General features: G+C 32.4%; 1 protein-coding gene and 1 long non-coding RNA gene across 3 annotated transcripts; one reads left to right on the top strand and one right to left on the bottom strand.

Moving 5' to 3' along the window:
• Positions 1 to 42: 42 nt before the first annotated feature.
• Positions 43 to 9714, bottom strand: LOC143078080 (uncharacterized). The gene is made up of 2 exons (XR_012979040.1): positions 9630 to 9714; positions 43 to 2399 (listed from the first exon to the last, which is right to left on the bottom strand). It is a non-coding gene; the product is annotated as an uncharacterized LOC143078080 (long non-coding RNA).
• Positions 9715 to 12035: 2321 nt separating this feature from the next.
• On the top strand, positions 12036 to 23726 carry LOC143079358 (uncharacterized). 2 transcript variants are annotated; one of them, XM_076254631.1, is made up of 4 exons: positions 12036 to 12403; positions 14771 to 15562; positions 17016 to 17216; positions 22985 to 23726. In XM_076254631.1, the coding sequence occupies exons 2-4, from the start codon at positions 15475 to 15477 to the stop codon at positions 23629 to 23631; spliced, it is 936 nt and encodes a 311-aa protein (XP_076110746.1). In that variant the 5' UTR covers positions 12036 to 12403; positions 14771 to 15474; the 3' UTR covers positions 23632 to 23726. The 2 variants fall into 2 exon arrangements, with proteins under 2 accessions (XP_076110746.1, XP_076110745.1); XM_076254630.1 differs by lacking the exon at positions 14771 to 15562 and having other exon boundaries at positions 12039 to 12403.
• The last annotated feature ends 1204 nt before the right edge of the window (positions 23727 to 24930 follow it).

The raw sequence follows: 24930 nt of genomic DNA, 5'->3' as shown, positions 1-24930 counted from the left end.
TCTAATTTCAAATGTGTTTCATAATGATTCAAGTAACATATGTTGATTGTACCATTTTATACTTTTCAATAATTATAAAGAAATTACAGACAATCATTAATAAAATATGTTTGTTTTTATAGAAAAAAAAATAAAACCCTGTAATGACATCATTGTACAAATTGTTTTATAATCTCCCTTTTGTTAGACAAAACATGTGAAAATCTATTCAGGAAATATTTTCTAAAGACAAAGTTTTGCTTTTCACATTCACCGTTTGATATCTATAATTTTAATTTTTCTAAGATAGGTGACAAAGTCTTTTCCCAAGCTTGTATGAAGAGCAGGTCACTTATATCTATATAGTTTCTGACAAATAACTGTTCATACACTTCTCTGATCGTATTTAAATTCTTAGCCTCAGAACTGCTTAGAAACTCAATCAGCTGATTGCTTTTTTCATATAAATCCATCTCGGCATTAAAATCTCTGAGTATGTTATGTGGATTTCGTTGCTGTAAAACACAAGGAGGTAAAAAGGCTAGATAAATATTTTTCTTATGTAGGAAAAACTGGGCAATATAGCTTCTCCAAATATCACTAACACGCCCATTTACACTTACCGGAAGTGGCATCAAATCAAATGACGATGAGAACCACAAGGTAGCTTGTGCATTGAATGGTGTATACGAGTGTCTTGGAATTAACAACGCCCGTTTATTGGTGTTACTGAAATTAAAGGGAACTTTCCTTGTAAGTCTATAAATAGCATCAACATCAGGTTGTTCGTTTGCAAGTGCTTGCATTATTCCGACTTGTTTTTGATTTTCTACATAACATTCTTTTGGTATTGTTCTGTTGTCTTTAATTAACTGCAATGGAAATCCTCTAGGCCACGTGTATGTCTCGTTAACTCCGAAATAAGGATATGGATTAACAATCTTAGTCACATATTGAGTGCATACTTCGGCATAATCGGTAGCAGTGCTGGTGGAATTATACTTCATTGTATCTACTATACCAATGTTATCATCATCAAAATCCCATATCATTTTTGCCTTGTGCTGAATGGCATAGATATAACCAATATTCTTTCTACCAAAATGATTAAATGGTATTGCTTCGGCTAACATCGGGTAACGATGTTTCTGTTCGACTATTGTTAAATATTTTGTGTTCTGATTTGACAAATGTTTAAGATATATGTGTTTCGGTGGTGTTTTGATATCAGCAACAACTAGAAGACACCAATCATGCAGTTTATTTATATATTGTACAGCTTTTGATGGAGGAAATATTGTTGTGACTACTGCCCAGTTGTAACATGTTTTCTCTTTCGGGTTAGGTGTTATCGACCAATAATTTTTCAGGGGAACTACTGGTATACTTCTGATCACATTTCCAGAAAATAAGGAACCAGTAACAGCACCAGCTAGCGTACCATTAAAATCATAGACTGTTTTCTTGTGTGCGTCTTTTGTTTGGATATAATTCATTGGATCTATATTTTGTGGGAATTTTACTGGACTGGTTTGCTCGTGCAATTTGTACATTTCTAACGGGAGAGCTTTGTGAAGGAGAACATTATCTACACAAGAATCTTTATTAATGTATCTTGCAAAAACTTGTTCTCGATCTTTGCGTCTCCATACCATTACAATTCTCTTATCATCCGCATGTGTGTCAACGTCATTGTATATGGAAAGCCAATCATACAGCGCTATGTGGGCAAAGTTGTGACCAATTAAATCTGTATGACTCTCGCAGTTTGATTTACCACAATATTTCCTTTCCACAATTCTTTTTACTAAATCTATTCCAAGAACTACAAACATTTCATCAATTTCAGGTGCATTCGACGTTGTTCGTCTCCAACCATATAATAATGTTGGTGTTAAGAGTTCATGCAACCGCGTTGTTATTTGTGGAATGCATAAAAATACGTCATCGTCCATCTTTGCTGCTATCGAAGCATCGGGGTAGTTTGTATGAATATATTGCAACCATTTGTATAATTTCTCTCCAAATTTAACAGCCCATCCATGGGTAGTCACATTGAGATACACAATATCGTCATACATATAATTTTCATGAATTGATGCATTAGACGGATAATCAAAAACAAATTTATAAACAATACGGAAAGGTAGCTGGTCTGCATATTGAACCATTGTCGAAATCCATGTCTTCCTTTGTGCCGCCCTCCGCTCAGCAGTGTTGTCAGTTGTTAAAATTCCAATTACAAAAAGAGGCTTCTGTTCTGTATCTCTATTGTAAACAATTTGTTTTCCCATGAATGTTCCTACTTTCAAGCTTATTTGGAATAAAAACAAGATCGCAAATAGGACGATGAAAAATTTGATATATGTTAATTTCATCCTAAGACCTTTTCTTGGTAACATGGTCGGTCCCTATAAAAGCTAAAAAAAAAAAGTGAAAAAATCATGATCTTGATATAAGAATTTTGCAACAGAACGATTGGCAAATATTGGTATGATCTAACAGAAGATTAGTTTTGTGTCAGCACCTTCATATTCAGTTTAACGCAAAGTGCACCACTAAGTGAAAATATTAAATTGCATGTAAACTTTAAGATCGTACAGAGAAAAGGATCCAGAAAGACTTCCAGATTTAGTGATAATTATTAAAACAGCCACAATGTAAGTGTATGTTGCGACATCTCCATCTAGCGTCAACTTGCCTTACTATTTTTTTCCCTAATTATAGTTATAGTGCTAAATTTTGAAGAAAAAAAATATTGATAGCACGTCGAAAAACTTAAGATCAATTCAGTAATCTTTGCGCGAAAAATGGAAATGAGAATATGACAAAGAGACATGAACCCGACATAACAGAGCAGACAACAGCCGAAGGCCACCAATTGGTCGTCAATGCAGCGAAACTAACGCACCCGGAGGCGTACTTCAGCTGCTCCCAAAACAAAAATGTATACTTGTTCAGTGATAATGAACGACATACTAAACTCCGAATTATATACTCAAGAAACTGAAATTAAAAATCATACAAGACTAACAATGGCCAGAGGCTCCTGACTTAGGACAGTTGTCTTTAAATCCTGAAATTTTTACCATGTCATCACATTACAAAATTCAATATTCTTTTTCACATTAATTCACTTTATGATCAAATTTTATTTGGAGGAAAACTTTATTTCTCATAAGTTAAATCCTATTTTATTGTAAAAAAAACACGATGAAAGGACCAGACACAAGCAATTCATTTTATAGAAAGACTTTACGTCTTTATAGAAACGTTTTCTCTATCATAACAATTATTATCTTCATCTAAAACAATTGGCGATATATATACCCTATTTCTTTACTTGAACGTAACATAACTTCTAGTTATTACAATCAAATTTAAAAGGAAGATGTATTACTGTTAGTCTGATAAACAAAAAAACTTGTTCTTCTACAAATGAAAATCTTTGTTCAACCTTATGACATCGTCCCATAGAGTCAACTGCATACATTCAAGTTCACGGATAGTAACCTCGTCATATCGAGGAGCGTTTAGTACAGTGATTTAGGCAAAGTTTGGAAAGTTGGAGTTAGGACATAGTTAAGTTAAATTACTTCCCTGAACAATTGCCTCAGTTCTCTTCGAGCGAGCAAATAAAAAGCAAATACGATGTTTGAATCTATATTGTAAGTGACACAAATGATCTACTTTAGAATTTTTGTTTTCAAGAAATTAACGAAGAATTAGCAAACTATTGAAATTGTTATGGTTTGGTTAAGCGATTAACATGGTTCGGTAAAGCGTCTAGAATTTTGTCATGGTTTTGATCAAGTGTATCATGGTTTAGAACCAATTAATGTATACGTGTTTCACATCAATATTGATAGTCTGTTTGAAGGCACTTGTGTTAAACGAAGTTACACAATTTACCAAGTTGGTAAGAAGATATAAAAAACACTTTTAAACCAATTAAAGGGGTTGTAATCGGCAAAGTGTACATTAAAGAAATTCGTGAGTTTCCTGCGAAATTATTTAAAAGTCACTGCTCTTTTAAATTAGCTTTCGATTAAATTTTTTAAAAAAAAGAAGAAAGAAAGCGTTGCTTCTGTTTCACATAGAATATTTTCTCCGCATATTCATGATGGAATCTACTGGAGATATCGTGAGTGCCCTCACTAGTAAAATAGTTTTAAAAAGACTAAAAGACTTAAATTTGCAAAACGTAGCAGCTAGTCAAAAAGTAATTTTTGTTTTACTTTATTTTTCTAGCAACTATATATCTGCTGTATTTATTTTGAACCAGTCTATGCTATACAAAAGGAGATGTGGGGCTATACGCAGTAACGTAACTATAAAACTTACCAAGCGACATTAAGAGGATATCATAGTCATCCACGAAACTAAATGTTAACGCGTGACATGGACAACAGTTAAAACGTATTTATATATTTCCTGAGTTTCGAATTTAAAGGAAAAATCATAATTTCAAACTAGAATGATGCCGATATCATGTCAATTTGCATGTTTTTGTAATATTGTATAAATGCAGGTTGTATAGTATCACTTATCCGTTCAAACATTTTTCTTTTTATGCAAAAAAGTTTCGATAATATCTGAAAAAGATCCGTCTATCTAGTTTTAAGTATGAAATGGTACATTATTGTATATGATTTGGAAAAAAATGTAATTACAAAATACATGTGTCTTGTACATGTAAATCTAAACTATGAACGACCTTATTTTTTTTTACCGGCTGAACAATAAATTATATCTAAACTGTGAACGACCTATTTTTTTTTTACCGGCTGAACAATAAATTATCGGTTTAAATAGGAGCATTAGACGGCAATCGGCAATCCTCTGTTGAATCCATTACTCTCTTTCTATCCCTCGGTTGTAATACGGTAGGTAATATGAGGTTAGATGAAGGTACGGAATCGACCGAGTTTATAAATACATTGTTGATACATCACTATAGCATACTTCATTTGAACTTCAGAAACTCAAATTGTTCCTACAAAAAAATACTTTTAGAGCATACATTACAATGATGTTTTTATGCTATCTTTATATCAATTTAGCTTTTTTTTCAATTTTCTAGGTTATATGAAATATACACTTCTTTATTACCTTGAACTTAACATTTCATCGGTGTACAAAAGTTTAAAAGTAAACAAGTTAACAGACAGATGATGTTCATATAATATTGTCTCGGACTATATATGCAGAAAAATGTACTTTCCTAAATTAGTGAACTGTTTGATGTTCTTTAAACATAGACGTTCAATAAATGTAAACACACTTGGGGTAGACCAGTAATATTTCATAATACATTTTACTCTATACATGGAAGGTTATTTGGGAAATATATCAATGATACAGCAATCCAACAACATATAAAGCAAACAAGTTAATAAAGACATCTATAGGGGACAACACGCAGTTTTGAACAATAGAATATAATATGTCAAGCGCTAAATCGGCCCAATTCGGTAAAATGTGTGAATAAATTTAACAAAAACAAACAGATATCTGCAACCACGAGGTTCCGGAGTTTTTGGATGTGCTTAGCTGAGGAATTCAATGTAAATTTTACAGAAAGTAAACGTTAAATTGTTTGCAAACGTAGCTTTTTTCAGAATAATTGACGCAGTTTTATATCATAACGAAATATGGGATGTAAGAGACAGTAAGCACACCATTTTTCTTTATGCATTAGAAACGAACCACAACTTTTAAAATTGGACGTACGCAAGCTTTGTTCTGTATCAAATTATCAACTATATGATGCAAATTTTGATATACTAACAATTTAGCTATAAACAAAGATACTTACCAGCTTGAGTTTTATGATCAGAAGTTCTATTAACAAAATTGTTAACAGAATGTTAGTATTTTTGCATTGTTTGTCATCAAAAACACTTGACACAATCATGTCTTACTTTACCAAACTATGACAAAATCACTGTACTAAACGTTCCTCGATATAAATAAAGGCAACAGTAGTATACCGCTGTTCAAAACTCATTAATCTATGGACAAAAAACAAAATCAGGGTAACAAACTAAAACTGAGGGAAACGCATTAAATATTAGAGGAGAACAACGACACAACATTAAAATGTAACACACATCAACGGACTAAGCATTAACAAGGTTTACTACCCGTGAGGTTATCTATATGCTACATTTTATTGATTTGATACAGGTACGATAGAGACATTTCCGCATATACACATTGAGCCTGTTGATAAGTTCTAAACTTCCCGGCAGTTCAAGCTCCCAAACCCTACTCAAAGGTAGAGACCACAGATAGGTAGGTAAGCATTTTTTTCTTTCTTTTTTTTTTTTTTTTTTTTTGTCAAAAAGAAATTTAAGTGTCAGATGTTTTTTAGTGTTTGTGCCTATAGATCTGATTAAAAAAAACGTTTTCACATCAGGAGCACGCATGCTATTTTCTAGGTATGTAGGGTTAGGGCAAACAGACATTCTTTTTTATGGTCTAGAAATGCTAAACGAACTGCCCTAGACAACTTTAATATATCTTTTATCTTTATATTATTGTTTTATATGTAGGTTTTCAACTTAGCAGTGCGACAATATATTAATAAGGGAATTAAAAAAGTGTAAACTTCATGTCCGCCTCATTTTTGCCATATAAAATAATTATAAACTAAATATCAACCAGACATGTATTATGTATCATAATATCTTGAGCGGCTTAAATTTAACGTTAGGATTAATAACAAAATGTTTTACATCACTAGGTTTTGTTAGAGTGGCGTTAGCAACGATTAAGACATGAAAAAAATATAATTTGTTCATCAAAGCGATATGTTGAAATGATATTTTGCTCTTAGAGCTCTGACAATTACTTCAATTTTCTCAAAATAAACTCAAAAACATCGCAAATTTATGTATTATTGGCTGGCTAGTCAATAATATAATCTCAAAAGTTTAATCTGTATTCATGCAACTTTTAATTTGACCCTGGGTAAATAAACTAGAGGCTCACCTTGGTCTATGTGAATATTAAACAAAGGACACAGATGGATTCATCACAAAATTGTGTTTTAGTGATGGTGGTGTGTTTGTAGATCTTACTTTACTGAACATTCTTGCTGCTTATAATTATCTGTATCTATAATGAACTTGGCCTAGTAGTTACTGTGGAAAATGTTAGTAAAAATTTACAAATTTTATGAAAATTGTTAAAAATTGACTATAAAGGGCAATAACTCCTTAGGGGGTCAATTGACCATTTTGGTCATGATGACTTATTTTTAGGTTTTACTTTGCAGAACATTGTTGCTGTTTACAGTTTATCTCTGTCTATAATAATATTCTAGATAATAACCAAAAACAGCAAAATTTCCTTAAAATTACCAATTCAGGGGCAGCAACCTAACAACGGGTTGTCTGATTCATCTGAAAATTTCAGGGCAGATATATCTTGGCCTGATAAACTATTTCACTACGTGTCTGATTTGCACTAAATGCTTTGGTTTTGAGATACAAGCCAAAAACTGCATTTTACCCCTATGTTCTATTTTTAGCCATGGCGGCCAGCTTGGTTGGTTGGCCATGTCACCGGACACATTTTTTAAAACTAGATGCCCCAATGATGATTGTGGCCAAGTTTGGTTTAATTTGGTCCAGTAGTTTCAGAGGAGGAGATTTTTGTAAAAGTTAACGACGACGGACGCCAAGTGATGAGAAAAACTCAATTAGCCCTTCGGGCCAGGTGAGCTAAAAAGAAAACATGTGGTATGATTGCCAATGAGACAACTCTTCTTCTGCACAAGAGACCAAAATTCCACTTTAATTAACAGTGGTGGATCCAGAAATTTTCATAAGTGGGGGTCCACTGACTGACCTAAGAGGGGACCCGCTCCAGTCACGCTTCAGTGATTCCCTATATAAGCAACCAAAATTTGGCCCCTGCCCCCCCCCTAAATCCGCCTCTGATTAACAACTATAGATCAATATACGACCTTCAACAATCAGAACAGCCCATACCGCATCGTCAGCTATAAAAGGCCCCGAAATAAAAAATGTAAACAATTCAAACGAGAAAACTAAAACCGAATATATGTACAAAATTATGAACAAAAAACAGCAACAAACGACAACCACTGAATTAAAGGTTCCTGACTTAGGACTGGCACATACAGACAGAAATACATAAGCATGAAAATGAAACTGGGGAGCCACCAGATAAAAAAATATGACTAATTCAATCCACAAATAATATTAGTTACACAGTGTGCAATTGTCCTAATACGATAATTTATCGGGTCAATATAATTCATATCGGATGAGACGAAGTGTACGCAATTAAACTACACAATGGATTTTTTAAAAAATTCACATAATTATGAATTCTGCTTGTAAAATTACACCAGAAAATAAAATAAAAAAGGGGGTAACCGTTTTCGTTTTTAAGATACGAGCCGTTGAAATTAATAGCATGTTACGCCAAAAATACAAAGGATATATAGGGAAAATCATCAAAATTAGCAGATATTTTCACTTTATCAAGATTTTCTATTTTGTTGGTCAATAGATTTTTTTTTAAATTGATATACGATTCAAAAATGAAAGGCGAATCCATCGGTGCAAAGAAAGTCCTTAGCAACCGTGCTAGTTTTTACGCTACTCCTTGTTGAAGTTTGGTTTTTTTGGCCGGAACATTAAAATTATTCGGCGACGTCATGGTCTACAGTAACGTCGCCACAACTTCTACGTCGCAACTCTATTATACCGTACAATGTCGTAGCAATGTCGTGCGTGTGAAGCACCTATCTTCTTATGTATTACAAATGGTCTAGCGTTGTAAATTTATAAGAAAATAAACTAACTAATTTTAAAGAATATTTCTGTAGCCAAAAAGTTTATAATTGAATTTACCGCAAATGTAAGAAAGTTACCGCAGATTTTATTTTTTTTGTTTTTTTTTTGTTTTTGTTATATTACAAATTTATATATTTAAATTCAATAATTAGGACAATATCAACCAAATATAATTATATAATTAATCTAAAACTGTGAAAAATGAAAAATATTTAGACTATAAAGCAACTAAAAAAGTGTTTAGTAGGTCAACGTTATAAGGGGGAGATAATTCCAATTGACGTAATAAAAATTGGTACTGAAATTAATTACGTCAATATCAGCCAATCAAATTGCGAGAAATAACTCTAAATCAGGATATTAGTATATCCCAGGCGGAAACCCAGGCGAAATTAAACAAAGAAATTGAACTGTCTGTTAGAGAACGTAAAATAGCAAAATTGGTATATTTGAGGTGTTATAAACATCTGTTTCTATGGGATTTAAAAGTTTAATAAAGGTGCCGTGATAATTTAGAAATTTATGCATCTAATATACGTTGTTTTACTTGAATTACAGTATGGAGCTTCACGATATTTGTAAACTTTTCAATTATAGACAAATTTTCATAAAACAGTCGATTGTTGCAGGTTCAAATCCAAGTGGATCTCTTTTATGCATAAGCATAAATTCTGCAGAAAAAAAAATCCACTGAAAAATAATAGAATTATCTTGCTAAAACATTGAAATGCATCTCTACACGTCCTGAATTTCCCTTGTTAAAAGGGAACTGTAAAGTCATTTCGATATCTATTGAATTTATGTAAAAATATTTACCTTCAATGTAGACTATCTAGAGTTGGTCCATTAACTTATTAATACCCAAATCTCACGACATAACATAATAGGATTTGAGATCCGATTTGGAAATGATACATATAAGTATGAAAGACGAATTAAATGCGTATTTGTGAATCCGGAATCAAGTATGTCACTTTAGGAGATGTATAAATTGAAGTTCGAAGCCGGTTCGATATTCATATTTGATATCCAACCGGCAACTAGTAGTAAGTTCGATATTCAAATTTAGTTGAAAATCATCAATATTAAAGTAAAAGAAAACATTAAAAAGTGAAAAGATGTAATCTTTCAAGCTGTTGTTATCCTAAAAAAAAGAAACCTTATATAAATTTCACATTTATCGTTATGAAATATAGATTGTTATCAATAAAACGACATCAAAGGGGTATTATTAGTTACATAGTGTGCTAGTGACCCCATATATATACGTCACAATTTAGACCAGTGACCAATCAGAATGAGTAAGTCTTCCATACTGTTAGCATTAAAGATTACTTCCATTGATCCTACAAAAACAGATGCCAACAAGAACAACTTGTTAGGTTTAAATATGTTTTATGAATTTATTTCTACCGTAATCATCAATTTCGTCGTCTGTTGAAACCTTTTAGATTATTTCTCAGTGCCGTTTTGTTTTTATAAAGGGAGGTAACACCACTACTAACTGTGTATGAAATAAGCCCCGCCTCCTTTCTTACCTAATATGGAATATAAAGGGACGTAACTCCACTACTAACCGTGTATGAAATAAGCTCCGCCTCCCTACTAACCTAATATCAAATATACACGGTTTGCACGCGGACGCTTTTAACCAATCATATTCCTAGAAATGTATAGGAGGTAAGATAATTGTATATATGATTTTTCTAGAAGTATATAAAAAAAAAATGACTTGTAACATTTAAAAATGTATACTAGTATTCACATGTACATAAAAGTTATTTCAAGGTTAAAATGTTGAAAAGAAACGTGCACAGCACAAAATTTATTTACAGGGATATTAATATTATATACACGATGCACTCATAGTACGTTGGCCAATATGTAGATTAAGTATTAAAATATAACAAGCAATGTCTAGCTAAATAAAATCTATGAACAATCGGCACTGATTTAAAGTAATGTGTCCTCCATGATAGTCAGTCTTGAACATTAAAAGTCAATATCAAATGAAAATGCTATTTTCAGTGTTTGGTACAGGTTGGCTGTCACTACGCTCAGGATTTCAACATAAGATTCCTATGGGGGAAACCAGAACTCTCTTTGTCAGAAAACACTCTCAAAAATCCAAACATACTATCCACACTAATCTGTGTCCACACTTGTATCCTTTAAAAATATAAATAGAAATAATTATGGAAAGCCAAAATGAAAAGAAATATAAAGTGAAAACCTACAGGAGACCGCTAAAAAGACGTTGAGACCCATCTGGCCGTCTCTCAATCTTTCTAATATTATGCGTATAAGGAATTTGGAGCATACTTCTGGTCTTCTATGTGTACGGAGGGCTGAAAGTGCCCAAATATATCGGAGACCGCTTAAATGACGACGAGATCCCCTGGTCTTTAAATGTCAATAAAATTCGGGGAACTTTTAAACAATGTATATATATAAATACAGATTACTAGAGTCTTTTACTATTATTTTTGTTTATATTTTTAGAAAAATCATTTATAAAAAAATGTCTTTGATCATGTCGTTTTATTGATAAAAAAAACTATATGGCATAAAGACAAATGTACTATGATTGGCGATGATTGGGTTTGTATATGGGGACAATTACGAGAATGTTCGACAGCTTGTCATCATAAAACGATGTTTTCAATCCTTTTAACTATGAGTTTCATGCTTTTTTAAACCTGAAAAGAAAAGCGGTAAAGAAAGTTGACGGTCATTGAAAAGTGCGCTGGTTAATTGATAAACATGTCCATATATAAAAAGGCAAAGGTAAACCAAAGTGTAACTGACGAACGAACGGATTGACAAACAGACCGAAAAACTATATTGACCGCAACAATGTTGTCGGGACATAAAACATGTAACTGATCATCAACCTTACTTGGATACATTTGTCAAAATCAAAAGTTGAAAAAAATACACTGAATATCAAAAAAGTTATTGAAGTTAGAATTAGTTCGACCATAGATTTTCAGGTCCCTTCAGGTCTTTTCATTTCTCCGTTCAGGTCCAACTTTTAGCTTCAAAAAATGTTTTTGATTTAAAATATTTAGATTTTAAGGAAATATAGATATTAACAATTAATAAAATTCCAACTTGAAGACATTCCATCCAATAATAAAAAAGTTATTGCAATTTGAATAATTTTAGTCGAATACTTTCAGGTCTTTTCAAGTCTTTTCAGGTCCACTTTCAGGTCTTTAGTGTAACCCTACGAGTTATCGTCGACCCATTTCTTGACACATGGCGGGAAATATCTAACGCCTAACCAGACAAATCTAACGATGCGATGGACTTGATTCATCAATTTAAAGTGGAATTTACAAAAGGTTTTCGCAAATTTGTCTACGATTATGAAAAACAAGAGTTTGATCACCTTGTGTTACGGAATTGCAACGGCACTGGACCATGGTCTTTCAGCGACGCAACGATCGAATATGTGAAAGGAAAAACATTTCCTGTACATGTGTGGCTTCGAAGTGTTTACTTGGATCTTGCCCGCAAATTGATGATTCCAGAAAGCATATATACAATAGAGGAGAAAAAAATGTTCAAGTGTTTCATCGAAGCTAGTGAGTATACAAAGAAATGCAAATACAAATTCAAATTAGTACAAACTCATCAACAATAAATGGTTAAGGCCAAGGACGTATAACCAACATATTTTCTAATATACGTCCTTGTTAAGGCTCATGGTATATATAATAAAAAAATTTGATTACATTAGAGACATATAATACAAATTGTATTATATGTCTCTGATTACATAGTTGATCATAATAGTAAGTATTTTAAATAATGACTATATATTAATATGTAATATTATAGACAATGACTATATATATTATGTATATTTATTAACCAACTAAGTACATTATTGCTAAAAATGGGTCTCACAAATTAGCGACAACAAGCGTCAAAAAGCAACAACAAGCGTCAACAAGCGTCAACAAGCGACAAGAAGAATTATTTTAGCGACAAGAAGCGACAAGAAGACTATTTAGCGACATTTTTTTTTTAAAAACATTTTTTTTTTATTAGATATAAAGAAATTTGTATTTATTAATGTTTTTTTTTTAAATATACGAGCAGATATGTCTAATTAAAATGTTTTATTATATAGATAGACAAAGAAATGAAACATTTGTGAGGAAGAAAGATTTTGAATATATTATAGTATATTGGTAGATGAAGAAATTAAACATTTGTGAAGATGGAATATAATATTTTGATTCATTTGCTTAATACTATACTCTAAGTGTACTCTTGTTATGTCAATTCAATGCTTTATTTGTAGAACTCTCAGCCACGCTTTGCCATCTTTATTATTTAAGCGTGTTTCCAGACCCCACGACGAGGACGTGGTTCTACCTTGGGGTCCATATAATTTTTTTTTTTTAATTATTTTTAGTCATTTATTTTTATAGTAATATGTACATTCCTATCTAACATATTTAATATTTATACATTTTGTACATGGTGGTCCCATTTTGATAAGCCGTAGATTTTTACCACTAAGGTTCACTGTATTTTTGCCCTTTTTGAAGTTGTAGTTTTAGCATTTTTAATACGTTTCCGTTGGCAAGGTTTACGTGCACATGCACTTGTTTCGTGGATTGTCAGCCCACCATCTGTTGAAGTGGTGGACTCTGGGATTGCGTTTAACTTTCTCCCATGAGTCAAGAATTTTTGCAATGCAAAAGCCTTTTCTTTCTCCGATTTAATCTGCCATAGAGCTTATACTAAACATAAAAGTTGAATGGCTTCAGTCAGCTTGGTAGAGCAAAGGAAATGCACACTCTATAAAATTGAAACAAAAACAAAAAAAGGTCAACTTTCCTTTGAAGGATTTATTGAAACAAAAACATGAAATATAATTTCCTTTCTAACAGTATAATTCATTGTTCTTGATAGGAACAACATTAGATGTGGCTTCACCCTAAGGTAATAACAGTACACACTATGTGGAACATCAAATGAGATTAACGAAGCGCGTGTCCCCTGTTTTATTGCTACAATAACATCCAATTAACACCTTCAACTTTGTACACGCGTGGCGGCGTCAGACTATACAATTACACACGCCAGAATATACAATCATTGACATTGTAAATAGTGAACACCTGTTGAAAACTTAAGATTGTCATTAATTTCCTTTCATCTTCAATCAATATGCATAAACATGATAAATGTCTTTTAATGAGGCAATAAACAAATAAAAAGATGAAAACATTCATATTTCAATTTTCTTTTCCTCTTGTTTGATTTCAGTTCTTTGTATTTCACAATTTGTGTCAATATTTTCAGGACAATGATGCACAAATAATTCATTTTGCGAGCTTAATATATATTGCATGAAAAGAGTTTTAGAAAAACAAATTATAAGATAAATAATATGTTCTAAAACACAAGGAAAAGTAATCTCATAATACAATAATTAAACGTAATACTGGCTGTTGTACATAATAGCTGCATTATGTAAATAATGTTTCATTTTTTTCTATCAATTTTAACTTTCTTGTCGCTAAAATTATTTTCTTTTGCATATTCTTTTAATATTTATTGCAATAATTAATTTTAATTAAAAAAAATATGTTTTCTTGTCGCTTCTTGTCGCTAAAATAATTTTTGTTGTCGCTTCTTGTCGCTTGTTGACGCTTCTTGTCGCTAAAATTCTTGTTGTCGCTAATTAGTGAGACCGCTAAAAATTACTGTTTATTAAAAATTACATATTTTCTGTAATGGCCCTGTTTTTCTGTAATGGCCCTGTTTTTTTCTGTAATGGCCCTGTTTTTCTGAAATGGCCCTGTTTTTCTGTAAATGGCCCTGTATTAATGCCCAGTCTGTCTGTATTAAGCCTAGTTAGGGTTTTTAATAAAGTTAATAAAATTTAAAAATTATAAGGAGTATAATACCTTTTTGTATTTTATTTAATTTAGTAACCAGCAACCAGCATTAAAGAACCATATAAAGGGATCACTGTTCATCCTGTTTTTCAACAGATAACTTCTTTCAACTTGATATCTTGGATATTTGGTATATTTAAAGCTTTATCACGGTGAAGTACAAATTATTATTTTTCAAACTGAACTGTCATTAAAAGAGAAGGAGAGTACATCAAGTTGGCAGCAACACATACATTTTAGTTCAGTTGGTTAATAAATGTATTAAGAAATGGGTGTTTTTATAATGACCCTGTTATATGTCCTTGGTCAGTAATAATGGCCTCGGATGTCTGTAATGGCCCTCGGTGTTGCCTCGGCCATTACAGACTTCCTCAACCATTATTACTGACCTTGGACATATAACAGGTCAGTAATAATGGCCTCGGATGTCTGTAATGGCCCTCGGCGTTGCCAATGCCATTACAGACTTCCTCAACCATTATTACTGACCTTGGACATATAACAGGGCCATTATAAAAACACCCATTCATTAATACTATAATATAACTGTCATGACTGTATAAGCATGTATCACTTTACATATGTAATACTTACATTTAGCAGCATTAATCTGGAATCTGTCAAAGAAGGGCCATGAAACTGACCAAAAAATATATTTCATCTTTAGTTTTGAAGACAGACTACCGGTATGTTCATTGGGTTTGCCAACCTTGGAATATTGTACAGATAGGAATGATATGATACAAGTCTACAAAGTGTTGCATAGTATTGATGATATCAACTGGATGAGCCTATTTACTTTAGCACCATCTAATAATACTAGAGGTCACTCATTATTTTTTTTTTTATATATAAAAACAGTGCAAGACAACACATAGATTAAATACTTTTTCAATTAGAGTAGTAGATCAGTGGACTAACCTGTCAGATTTTACTATAACGGCAAAGACTTTGAATAACTTTAAGTCTGCATTAAATGGCGAAAATTCATATGTTCATTTTAAGTGTTCAGCTGCCCACACCTAAATAAGTTTTAATTTTGATAAGTCATGTAAGTCTACATGTAATATATACAAATATATTATTATGAGACCAGAAATTGCATTACGATTCCAATATGAGGGGTAAGGAGAAGCCGTTGGCTTATTTAATTTGAGGACCTGAAGATAAAGGTATAAAGGTATATCCTATCATTATGAACCCAATAGGCTTTAATTTTGAACCAAATACAAAAATTAGTGTTAAGGTGGCTCGGGCCCATACACAGTTTCTGTCAGAGGTGCCGTATTTTTTGTTATTTTAATCTTTACAGAGAGTGAATCAAATTATTAAAAAAAAAAATTGGGGGTCTTGGATCATTTAAGCTCAAAATATTACTTTTAAAATGGTATGTACATTTTGTAAAAGGGACCATTTTTCAATGAAATGACAGGGAAAATAGAGGTGTTGACATATTTTTATCGGAATATCAAAAAAACATTCTATGACACTTGGTCCAAAACTGTAATATAAAAAGCTGAAATATAGCTCCAAAGAATGAGCAAATAAAAAACTTGGTCACCCATAAGGAAAAATAAAAATTTTACATTAAAACTCAGAATTTGGCAGGAAAATGGTGAAATTGGATAAAATGTCATTTTGAGTCTTTCACAGAGCTATACACATAATAACGATAATAATTGTTAAGTAACAAAAGTACAATAATTGAACATTTTTAATTAATCAAAATATTTTTTTTTTTAAATAGTGAATTTACAAAAACAAACGTTTCGTGTGCATGGCAATTCATGTGTGAAATTATGCACAGTCAAATAGTGCCCATCCACCTTACTCACAATATTGTATCAACATTTATAAATCAGTTACACCTTCTCCTTTAATTTTCAGATTGATAATATATAATGGCAGTTTGACCTAAATCTGTAGTAGATTTGCTGTTTCCTAGCCTATTTTATTTGCTCCAGCTTCCAGATGCTGTATGTGTATCAGCACATTATTTTGTAATACATAGATTGATAAAATTTTATGCTGTAGTTACATTTTAGAGTTTGAGAAGAGCCTGCTGAAAAGTAAAGAAATGTTGCAATGATAATTATTCTATATAAGACCTCAAGTTTAATTATGACATATGTTAACGTTACAGTAAGAAAAAGAAATAAATATAGAGAATGTCAATTCACAATTTTTATGATGGGACTGAAACACATACATGTACATGTATATATATTAGCTGATTTGTAGAAAGTTGCATATATAATTGTTTGGGGTTTTTTTTCAGATCAAAATCAACAATGTCTTGCACAGTTAATTGAAACAGAAGGCAAAATTAAAGAAGAAAAGATCAAGTGCCTTCTAGCCATGCACTACTTCAAACCATTGGCTCTTCATGGTAAATATGTTGTCGACAATTGCCATGGATATGAAAAATGTGAAATGTGTAATGAGCCAGTCAAAGCAGATCAAACATTGACCTCCTTTGGTAAGTGTAGAAAATAGGTCTACATGTACATGTGTGTGTACTACATGTATATCATATGGACATTAATATATTTGATTCAAAATGTTAAACATGTTAAAGGGAGCTATATTTGTTGATACATGTAAGTTTATGGAAATAAATAGGTCTGTTCTATTGGGTCCAAAATCAGTAAATGACAAAAAATTATTGTTTGTTGGAATTTATTCAAGTATCATGGTTTAGATGGGGCCATTTAAAAAGAATGTGTTTGTCCTAACCCTACCCAAATAAAACCTGTCTACTCAAAACCTTTTATTGTTCTGATTTGAACAGATAATTTTTTAATCAGAGAAGTATAGACTGTAAAACATCTGACACTTTAATTTCTCTTTGCTGAAAGAAAAAGAAAAGAAAATGCATACACATGTACCTACCTATACCCACTGTCTCTACCTTTAGGGATGGTTTGCACAAACCAAATATTTTGACGTGTGGCCTGGTTTGTTGATATAAATCATACCCAGTAAATCTTACATACATGTATTTGTTCCTGTTTACTGACTGTAGACTTCCATATTATTTCAACAACTAAGGCCAGATAAAAATATATGCTTGTTTCCTATTTCCATGCCTACCTGATATTTTAAGCTTTAGAAATAGCCTACCTGAAATTTTTTTTGGTCATTTTTCAATAAGCACTGTTAAAGTCCAAATTTCTATCCCATGAACTCAATGTAAAAAGGAATTTTAAAAATGAAAAGAATTCTGACCTACCTAACTTATTATTTTCAAAGATGTTAAAGGAAACACACATATTATTTTATTTTGCCTGATAAAGTTTGGTAATATAAAAGAGTGTCTAGAACCCAACCCAATGAAAAAAGGGCAAAAAAGAGCTATAGAACATATAAAATGGTTTCAACTTTTGGTTATGGAGCATTCATTCATCATATTCATATCTTTAAAATCTGATTTTGAAAGAAAAAAAATACATACCTGAATGGCCTAAAATAAAATATTGTTTGTTTCCCCAATCCCGACCTACCCTGCAAAATTGGTGCTACTCATAAACTAAGTGAAATAATATTTTATTCATTTTGGATTTTCAGGCTTGCCAAATAGTCCGATAATGTCAAGCATTTTGGAAAAATAAAATTATTTCCCTACCTACCTACCCACACCTCACCTGGCAGGGTCGGGATTGGGGAAACCAACAATATTTTAATTTAGGCCTATATTTTCTTAGTGAATGCAAAAAGTAAAATGTATATGTCAAAAAATTTTAGCTCTAGGCAGTAATTTTTGTGAAAAAAAGAGTCCAAGGATTAAAAAAATGTACATGTATATATACTGAGCCAAAAAAGTTTAGCAACAAACTTGTGAAATTTTATTTTATTACAAATTTATAACAACATATAATTTTGATAATAACAAAATGGAATTATGACATGTCAGAAGCAACATGAATGTTTATCACTCACATTCATTAGATTTTCTTTGTATGGAGCGCGAGAGGGTCAAAATGCGAAAATGAGTATAGTGTTATTCAAAATCAATTTCTCAGCCATGCCCTAAGTGCACCAATGAAGGACTGGCAGGCACACAAGCAGCTGCCCTTAGTTAATGCACTACTCTTGTGGCCGGAAAAAAATTCTCAAACGTTGACGTAAAGCGAAAGGTAGCGCTCCTCCCTTGGTGATAGTTTTTTTTGGTCTCTGAGATATCGACCTATCCTGTGCAGTTGCAATTTGTCGATATCAGTTTGTTAGTCTCTGAACTGTTGCCTTATGCACATTAAATTGAGCCACGATGTCAGCAATACTCTTTCTGGCATCAACCATTCCAAGAGCTTTCTGACGGTCATTTTCGGGGAGGCCTGGTTGACGCCCCATGCAATTTTTTCAAAGGTGTATGTGTTTTTCTTACCAATGGTGTGTTTCTGAACGTTAGTGATAAAGAAATTTTTAATATCGTTTTAAAAGTACAGCTGCAGAAGGTAAAACATCAATTACACGTGCAAAGCTGAAATGGCGCGAAATCAATCACCAGGAAAAAAGTATGACTGTTTTAAATTACAAGTAAAACTAAGGATTATATCAATGTTGTTTAAATAATTTTTTTCCAGAAACAACAAAAATTAAAAATTAAAAAAAAAAATGTTGCTGAACTTTTTTGGCTCTGTATACATGGTAAAAAATAAAACATGAATTGGGACTACGATAGTAGAGGGGCATTATGTTTTCTGGTCTGTGCCTCTGTTCGTCCGTCCGTCCGTCCGTCCGTCTGTGCCTCCGTTCGTCCGTCCGCTTCAGGTTAACATTTTTGGTCAAGGTAGTTTTTGAAGAAGTTGAAGTCCAATCAACTTGAAACTTAGTACACTTGTTCCCCATGATATGATCTTTCTAATTTTAATGCCAAATTATAGTTTTGACCCCAATTTCATGGTCCACTGAACATAGAAAATGATAGTGCGAAGTTCAGGTAAAAGTTTTTGGTCAAGGTAGTTTTTGATGAAGTTAAAGTTACATCAACTTGAAACTTAGTACACATGTTCCCTATGATATGATCTTTCTAATTTTTAATTCCAAATTAAAGTTTTGACCCCAATTTCACGGTCCACTGAACATAGAAAAGGATAGTGCGAGTGGGGCATTCGTGTACTATGAACACATTCTTGTTAAAATTTAACTTTGCCATGGTATTTTGACCCCCTCCTCCCCCTTTTTTACCATGGGAAATCAAAACTACCCTTATATATATACATACATATATGTTATAATTAAAAAATTATTAAAGCATTCAAGCTACTTATGGTCTAGTTATAATGTGTCAATAAGTGTTTTGAATGACATTTAGTTGGTAAAGACTTCAGAGCACTTATACCAAGCAAAGATATTTCTTTTAATTAAGCATGGAAAATGTACCTCCCCTCCTTGTATGAATGATTTTTTAATCTATGATAAGCTTTACAATAATGTATAATGTTCTAATAATAATCTAGGATGAATAAAACAGGGGTTCAATTTTCCATACGGAGGGGGGGTCAATTTACCATAGCGGTATTTTTACCCCGGGGTCAATTTACCATGGGGTTCAAAATACCATATGACACAAGGGTCATTTTTCCCATATGGTATATTGAACCCCCTGTTTTTGATAAATAGTATTGCAGATAATCTAATTTACAATTTGTTGGCTATCATTTTATTAAATTTGAGGTTTTTAGTAGGAGGTTCAATGTAAAAAAAATTGCAGGGGGTTCAAAATACCATGGCAAAGTCAAATCAAAGTCAAATTTTCAAAATATCTTTTCCATCATGTTACATACATACAAACTACTTATTGGAGTATAACAATGTTAAGGAGTTTAAGAAATTCAAGGTCTATAGTAGGGGGTTCAATATACAGCAGGGGGGTCAAAATACCATCATGGCAAAGTAAAATTTTCAAAATATCTTTTCCATCATGTTAAATACATACCAACTACTTATTGAAGTATGATTACTATTTTCAGTGGTTAAAATACAATGTAGCTAGAATTTTTGAAATTTAAGGTCTATAGTAGGGGGTTCAATATACCATGCTAGGGGGGGGTCAAAATACCATGGCAAAGTAAAATTATCAAATATCTTTTTCATCATGTTAAATACATACAAACTACATATTGGTGTATTATAACTATGTTAAGGAGTTAGAAATAGCTTGAATTTTTGAAATTCAAGGTCTATAGTAGGGGGTTCAATGTACCTCCCTTTCTTGTATGAATAATTTTTTAATCTATGATAAGCTTTAGAATAATGTATAATGTTCTAATAATCATCTAGAATGGAAAAAAAAACATGGGGGTCAATTTTCCATTCAATTTACCATAGCAGTATTTTGACCCTGTTTTCACCCTGGGTTCAAAATACCATATGACACCGCACACCTGAGGCTCTAGTTTTCAAAAGATTCATTTTAAGTTCACCTGGCCCATAGGGCCAAGTGAGCTTTTCTCATCACTTGGGATCCGTCATCCGTCGTCGTCGTTAACTTTTTACATTTTGAACTTCTTCTAGAGAACCACTGAATGGAATGAAACCAAACATGGCATGAATGTTCCTTGTGAGGTGCTGATTAAGTGTTGTTACTTTGTAGCCGATCCATCATCCAAGATGGCCGCCAACGGGGGACTTAGTTTAACATAGGACCCTATGGGAAATGCATACAAATGACTTCTTTTAGAGAACCACTGAATGGAATGAAACCAAACATAGCATGAATGTTCCTTATGAGGTGCTGATCAAGTGTTGTTACTTTGTAGCCGATCCATCATCCAAGATGGCGGCCAACAGGGGACTTGGTTTAACATAGGACCCTATGGGAAATGCATACAAATGACTTCTTTTAGAGAACCAATGAATGGAATGAAACTAAACATAGCATGATTGTTCCTTATGAGGTGCTTACCAATTGTTGTTACTTTGTAGCGGATCCATCATCGAAGATGGCCGCTAAGGAGGTCTTGGTTTAACATAGGACCCTATGGGAAATGCATACAAATGACTTCTTTTAGAGAACCACTGAATTTAATGAAACCAAACATAGCATGAATGTTCCTTATGAGGTGCTTACCAATTGTTGTTACTTTGTAGCGGATCCATCATCGAAGATGGCCGCTAAGGGGGACTTAGTTTAACATACAAAAATGTAGGACCCTATGGAAAATACATACAAATTTCTTCTTTTAGAGAACCACTGAATTGAATGAAACCAAACATGTTTGTTCCTTTCCTTTTGAGGTGCTGGCCAAGTGTTGTTACTTTGTAGCCAAATTTTATCTTTCTTTATATAATTTCAAAAACCCAAGAAAAGTCAGGTGAGCGATACAGGCTCTTGAGAGCCTCTAGTTCTGAATCCACTATGATTGAAAAGATAATACATGTAGTACTATAAAGATAAAATAATTCAGCTTTGTGAAAATTTGCTGCATTAAATTATTTGAAGATATGATACAACAAACTACGTACATGTGCATGTAGAAATCTGCTTAATGTAGGCGTTAATTTTATTGAAAATTAGATTCTGAATTATGCAAACAAGCAGCATAGAGTGTTCCAGTAATTGTCACTCCATTTGAGACTAAAGTTAACATATATGTATTTGTCACTGCTTATGAAGCTAAAGTTTACACATATATTTGTCACTGCTTATGAAGCTAAAGTTTACACATATATTTGTCACTGCTTATGAAGCTAAAGTTTACAAAGATATTTGTCACTGCTTATGAAGCCAAAGTTTACACATATATTTGTCACTGCTTATAGAGCTAAAGTTTACACATATGTTTGTCACTGCTTATGAAGCCAAAGTTTACACATATATTTGTCACTGCTTATAAAGCTAAAGTTTACACATATATTTGTCACTGCTTATAAAGCTAAAGTTTACACATATATTTGTCACTGCTTATGAAGCTAAAGTTTACACATATATTTGTCACTGCTTATGAAGCTAAAGTTTACACATATATTTGTCACTGCTTATGAAGCTAAAGTTTACACATATATTTGTCACTGCTTATGAAGCTAAAGTTTACACATATATTTGTCACTGCTTATGAAGCTAAAGTTTACACATATGTTTGTCACTGCTTATGAAGCCAAAGTTTACACATATATTTGTCACTGCTTATAAAGCTAAAGTTTACACATATATTTGTCACTGCTTATAAAGCTAAAGTTTACACATATATTTGTCACTGCTTATAAAGCTAAACTTTTCTCATTGGTGTCTATTCTTTTTTCAAGGAAATAGTTTAGTATGGCATGGTATAGCTGATATAGTTGTAGCAAGAAGTGTTGTTCAAATTGAGCTAGAAGAAGCGCTCCATAACCTGAGTCTGACAGAAGATGAAAAGGTGGAAGAAGGTGTTGAAGATTGTAAATATTCACGCATGGCTGAGGAATCTAAAGATGGTGCTAAAACACTATCACAAGCCATTGCACAAGCAATTGTAAATGCTTTTTGTGTATCAAAGAGAAATGAGTCATTGTTTGACAAATTCATTCCCTCATTCTTGGCAACAGAAAAAAATATCAGAATAATTCTGTATAACTGTAAATTTGATAAACTTCTTTTAAGTACTGAATTTCCAATTTGGGATGGCAATCAATTGAATACTAAAACAATGATGCAAGTGTGGGTCACAATAAACTATACAGGGGATATGAGTAATCTCCCCTGTGTCTTGGATAAATCACAGGAATCTAAGTTCAAAGAGGTTGTTGGAAAAGCTTATGGAATATACTTGACAAATGTGACTAGGCCAACTACCATATTAAAGCCTACAGATTCAGTACATATGAAGTTAGAAAAAGAAGACCTCAAATCAATAATGGACACCGATTTGGAATTTTTTAAGGTGTATGAAAAATTGTCAGAATCTGGATCATGATATTTGTGTCTATTTGAAATAGCAGCATTCAAGGCCATGATGGTCTCTTATTTGGAATATTGTTTCAATTAAACAAATAAATATATTTACAAATATTACAGCTATTTTACTATACATGAATCAATATAATTGTCCTTAGCTGAGTTTAAAAGATTTATGCAGAACAAAGTCTGTACATATTGTTTTTATCCTGTAATTTGCACATAGCACTTTAAGGTTTAGTTGTTTAAATCCAAGTAGTTTTCTGTGATTTTCAAAGTAATCGACTTAGTTTAACCCTTTAAACAGGGACCACTTTATATAGGACCCAAAAATGAATTGTTCAGCCAAAAGAAATTTACATTACTGTTAGCTCAACATGCAAGTTGAGAAACAGGAGACTTAGATTTGTAGAAGTACAAATAAAGCAAAGAATTATTTGTGTATCTGTTATTTGTACAATAGTTGGCTGATTACAGGATATAAAAGTTCTCTATGAAAAAAGTACACCATTTTAAGCATGCTAAGTTAAACATCTACTTTACCTAAGAAGCAGCCAAAAAATGTATTGGGCTGGATTTTTAACTGATTGCAAAAATGCTGTTAAGCTAGCTTTATACATGATATCATATACAGCAAATCATTTCCTATAGATTTCCTTTGAAACTTGGCATTGATAATTCAATTTCAAGAATATATTTCACCATTTCCTTCTCAGGATGTCTTTTATGAAAATCTCCCAAATTCTAAAGGAATCTGTTGGGGGAAAAAAAGACTAAGACTACATAAATGAGAAATAGCATTCATATTTTTAACCAGCAAACTGCCGTTTCTGTGATTAATATGTAACTTCATCACTACTGGTTGCAGCCAAATATTGGGAAACCCATATGGAAAATCCAAAAAATATTGACAACATAAATGCACTAAAATCAGGGCCGTAACTACCTATGAGGCAGGGGAGGCTATTGCCTCCCCTGAATTTTCTATACCAATTTTTTTTTTTGAAGTAATAAAATGAAATATTGACAATATGTACATGATGAAATTGAATTAATATCATAAACAACACAAGTTTACAGTTTTAACAGTGTTATCATGATATATGTGATATATCTGTCATTTTCCGGTTTTTGATCGAAAGTGAACCGTTTCAGTATTTTTTTTTTTAATTTTTTTTTTCGTGTGGCCGTCCATCTGTTATTCAGTATTCGTACGAGAACACATATGAAACTTTGCTTTCGACAATTTTGAATAAAACTCAACTATTCACATTTATTTAGGGGCTCAATTAAGCAGAGGAAGTTCCCTTTTTATTGT

The sequence above is a fragment of the Mytilus galloprovincialis genome, chromosome 6, assembly GCF_965363235.1.
Source record: "Mytilus galloprovincialis chromosome 6, xbMytGall1.hap1.1, whole genome shotgun sequence".
In the NCBI taxonomy this organism is placed as follows: Eukaryota; Metazoa; Mollusca; class Bivalvia; order Mytilida; family Mytilidae; genus Mytilus; species Mytilus galloprovincialis.
Note: the sequence above shows the minus strand (reverse complement) of the source record. Positions and strands in the feature narration are given on the sequence as shown.

Bases quoted from the DNA above. Each gene is read 5' to 3' on its own strand.
- LOC143079358 (XM_076254630.1), top strand. From the start codon at position 12,121: ATGGACTTGATTCATCAATTTAAAGTGGAATTTACAAAAGGTTTTCGC. The intron at 12,404-17,015 runs GTGAGTATACAA...GTTTTTTTTCAG, and splicing joins CAAGTGTTTCATCGAAGCTA to ATCAAAATCAACAATGTCTT. The intron at 17,217-22,984 runs GTAAGTGTAGAA...TCTTTTTTCAAG, and splicing joins TCAAACATTGACCTCCTTTG to GAAATAGTTTAGTATGGCAT.